This window comes from Lycium ferocissimum, chromosome 8, assembly GCF_029784015.1.
Source record: "Lycium ferocissimum isolate CSIRO_LF1 chromosome 8, AGI_CSIRO_Lferr_CH_V1, whole genome shotgun sequence".
Taxonomy (NCBI): domain Eukaryota; kingdom Viridiplantae; phylum Streptophyta; class Magnoliopsida; order Solanales; family Solanaceae; genus Lycium; species Lycium ferocissimum.
In genome coordinates, this window is record NC_081349.1 from 16,847,551 (window position 1) to 16,852,173 (window position 4,623).

The window sequence follows — 4,623 nt, forward strand, 5'->3', positions numbered from 1 at the left end:
TTGAGAAAAGAGCATGTTAATTCAATAATGAAATAGCAAAGCTTGTGCTAAGCTAAACAGAGCAAATTGAAAACAAGAACAGACAAAATTAGGTGTGACTTACAATTAGACTGACTGGAGATGGTTCCAATAGCAACAGCCCTAAACCTTCCCAAGTAAGAATCAGAAACAAAGGCCCCTAAAATAGCCAATCCATTTGAAAGTGATGACTATAATCCAAGTAACACTGAAGCAGGAGCAGCTTCCATGTGATAAAATGTTGTGATGTAGATTATCATGTTTGGGAGCAACCCGAAACCTGCCAATCTCTCACATGATTCATTCACTACAAAAAAAGTTCAAAAAGAACAACATGCAACACAAAGAAACAATTAAAGATGAAACAAAAAGAACAAGGAAACGAGAAGAAAAAAAAAAAAGATAGACACATACAAATGATAAAAGGCATGGTTTTTAGACCACCCTTTCTTGAATTATGTGAGTGGTTGAGTAAGTACTCTTCTTGTTCTGGTTGTTGCCCATTTTTTTCCATCTTCAAAGTTTTGCCTACTCCAAGTAGAGTGAAAAGAAAGAGAGAGCAGAAAAGGCCAAACCTTTTAGTCTGAGACTCTGAATAGAACTTGATCAGGTAACTCATAAGTCCAAATATTTGAAATACTTCCTCTGTTAATTTTTACTTGTCCTAGAATTTGCACCCTTTAAAAAATAATAAATAAAGTACAAAATTTATCATAATATTCGTATTAATTAGTGTATATTTTTAATAGACTTGAAAAATGATTTAAAATAAGTAATTGATACTATAAGTAAAATGGAAAAAAGATATTATTTTTTCTTAATATGCTAAAAGTAACAATTAGAAGTGAAAATTTATTTTTAAAATATTGAACAAGTAAAAATAAACGGAAGGGAGTATTAGCTTTCTGCACTGTGTTTAATGTCAACATTGCTGCTCCCCAGTATGAAAGAATTTAGGGTCTATTGGAAAGCCACCTAGTAATTGGAATTGGTGTAATTTCTAGGGTAGTAATTACACAGCCTACTCATTACGCAGTATGATAACTATGATGGCCTGTTTGTTTGTCATAATGTAACTATAGTGTAATTACAAGCGAACTGTTTGATTGCACAAGTGTAATTACACAGTTTGATTGAATTTTAAAAATAAAAATTAATCATCAAAAATTAAAAGTTAATATTTGACAAATATGTGCCTTTATAAATGATACTAAATTAAATATTTAAAATACATACCGTTTCTTAAAAATATATTAATTAACAATTATATACTTGTAACTAATATTGTAAAAAATAATTGATATATATTTTTTCATATTAATAATATTTAATTTAATTAATTATAAAAACTAAAAGCATACATTTTGTAATACTATCATGGATGCATATACCAAAACATATCAATTCTAATTGAAAAATGAAGGGCATGCAACATGAAATAACAAGTCAATGCTACTAAAACAAATAAATTGAAACCGAAAATATAACATAAAATTTAAAATTCAAACTTTTTTGTTAAATATAATACTCTATGTCAAATTCCAACTCGATATAAAATAAGTTTCACCATAATTTAAATAAATATAATTTAAAAAAAAAAATATATATATATATATATATATATATATATATATAAAAGCCTGTAACCTCATTCAACAGGGAAATTATACTTTAATACATCAGTCGTTAGTCGTTATACGCCAATTAGGTAGCATCTAATTGAAACTTTGAAGATAAGCAGATCGAGATAGACAGGAGATTTGGTGTAGGTTTCATCGTAGAAGCTCAGAGCAATTTAATGCTCCGTCTAACACGTAATGTTCATGCTTTTTTTTTTTTTTTTTTTTTTTTCCTATATTATAAAAGAGTACTAAACAATCGTTTTAAATTCTTTCATAATCTACATGGCACAAATCTACCATGCGAAGAACTTCATATCTAATAAGTGCATCTTTCTTCGACATATCTAGACTTTCATTTATACAAAAAAAAATTGGTCCCTCCAACATGTGTAAACTATTTTTATTTTTTTGGGTTAAATAGACATTATTGATATATATTAGCCAATATCTACAGAAACTACATTGGAGTTTATGGCATTAGAGCCATTAGGTTGTCCAGAATTTGCACCCTTATGGGTGTTACAGCACAAAAAATTTACATTCCGATCATAAACAGTTTCAACCCTGTCCGCCCAAAAAACTTTCCTAACAAACATTGGTGGAACTGCCAGGATTTCCATTCCTTCAAAAAGATGCTGCTTCCCACCCTCCTCAGCCGAAAGGTCTGCAACCTTGTTTTGCTCTCGATAACTATGCTTTAGCACCGGATGTGCTAGCTTTCTCATCAAGCATCTGCAATCAGAAATAATAGAATTGTAAGACAAATGTCCCTCATTGATCATTTTAATTACCTCAGTTGAATCAGTGTTGATCTCTAGAGGCATTAGATTGTGTTCCATAGCAAGTTTGAGTCCCTGCATGATAGCTGTTAATTCCACAAGATTATTAGTGGTATGTGGGAGTCTCTTCATGTAGCCCAAGACCCAGTTCCCACTTCTATCCCGAATTACTCCTCTTATTCCTCTTACCCCAGAATTGCCTTGACAGGCTCTATCACTGTTGAGCTTATAGGGGGTGAGCTCCGGGGGTTCCCACTTAATGGAGATTGTGGTCCTAGCCATAGGTGTTATAGTGTAGTGGCATACCTGGATATATTCTATGGCCTGGCAATATATATATATGAGAAAAAGTGGGGTACTCATGCTTGTGGTTGAAAAGATTACTATTCCTATTCAACCAAATTCCCCAAAAACAGAATGGCATGAGGCTAGTCCAGTGGATGAGATGATCAAAATCCTCTTTCCTAAGTCTATTCCAAGTGTCGATCCTATTTTCAGTGTTTTGGAAGGAAGAGGTGGTGATTCAATTTGAAGTGCAACAAGTGTAAACTATGATTAGCTTCGAACATATATTTATAATCTTTGATAATAACTCTGAGGGGACGAAACAGTATGTCTTCTTTGGTGATAAGCTTTACAATCAATAGGGATTTTGTTTCCACTTTCAATTTATTATAAACTTTGTCTTTTGCTAATTTGACTTGTTTGATAATCAATACCCCTAATTTTGCTTCTTGTTTTTTGTCTAATTGGACTTGTTTGATGATGACTACTCACTAATCTTGTTTGATATAACCGAAGTAATTATTAAGAAAAATGCTTGTCTAAAATATATGTTTTCATGAAAATATTTTTTAATGTTCTATTAATAATAATGTTTAAATCGGAGAGTGTTTTGACGAAGTTTTTGAGTGCTAAAGATTTATAATACATATAATCATTTGACGGAACAAGTAATATGAAATTGAAAATAGTTCTAAGGAAAAAATGTAAGGGAAGTTTACAATAAAATTTGTGAAGTCGAAGAAACGTGAATTTTTTGCCGGATAACTGTTTGGTAATAACTTTCTTTTTTATTTCACTTACAATTTATGGACCTTTTAGATCACGATTTAAAGATTTGAGCAAACTACGATCTAAAATTTGCAAGTAATTATAAATGCTAGACAACAGTCTAATGTCTATTTGTAAGATTGAATAATATATATGAGCAAATATTATATCTGAATCTAACAATTTTTGGAAGAATAATTTTTCTAAGAGATATGTTACACACTTCTAAAAATAAGAATAACATCTAAATGGTGATTAAAAAAAAAAATCGTGTAAATCAGCTAGAAGAAACTCATAGGCCATAAACTGAAAAGAATTACTAAGCCCAAGTATCTTTTAGGGCTGAAGTACTAAAGAAGTTAGTGTGATACTAGTTGCGTCTAACCCCTCCAAGAATTGGGATATGAAAATATTGGTTCTGCTTTTGGGGAACTAACTTTGATCAAGTAGTCTACTTTATTTAAAATTTATGATGTTTGGAGTTGAAAATGAAATTGTGTTTGAGTATACTTTTTGCAAAGGAGAGAAGAGAATATTTATTTGGAATTTATGAAGATGGGGTATAGGTTTGGAGCACTTTTACAAACTTGAAAATCCGACTCCAAGTTTGATTCGAAAATTTTATAAAAAAAACACAATTTTGAAATAAAGTGAAAAATTATTTCTAAAAAAAATGAATAATTTTCATGGAACCATAATGTCAGTTTAATAGAATAGGTAGGTGTACAAAAACTCTTATTTACCACTTCTTGCTACAGGTTCATCACACGTTGTCTCGCCATATGTTAATTCATCACAAGTCACTTAAAAATTCCCTCTAGGATAATAAGGTGGACTTCACGGTGTTCAACCCTTTTGAAGAGACAGATCTGAACCCTAGCTTCCCAACGGGTAGACGATGCACTTTCCTCCAAATCAAGATGTAAGTTGATTTTTTTGAAGGACCGAAAATGAAGCGCTATGTTGTGGGGGGTGGGGGGGGGGGGGCTGAGGATAGTAAAAGGAACGGCCCGAACAAAAAAATTAACGCTCTTAATGCTTCTCCACATTCAATGAGATGTGACATATGATTTATTCGCATTCTATATTAATCCAATTTAATTTAATCTTCTTCATTCAGCTACTCATTTTAACTTACTTTTGAATATATG

General features: G+C 31.4%; 1 protein-coding gene across 1 annotated transcript; it reads right to left on the reverse strand.

Moving 5' to 3' along the window:
• Positions 1 to 2,077: 2,077 nt before the first annotated feature.
• On the reverse strand, positions 2,078 to 2,701 carry LOC132066074 (uncharacterized). The gene has a single exon (XM_059459463.1). The coding sequence runs from the start codon at positions 2,699 to 2,701 to the stop codon at positions 2,078 to 2,080; it is 624 nt and encodes a 207-aa protein (XP_059315446.1).
• Between the last annotated feature and the right edge of the window lie 1,922 nt (positions 2,702 to 4,623).

What these genes read in the sequence shown, in the direction of transcription:
- LOC132066074 (XM_059459463.1), bottom strand. Translation starts at nt 2,701, where the DNA reads ATGGCTAGGACCACAATCTCCATTAAGTGGGAACCCCCGGAGCTCACC.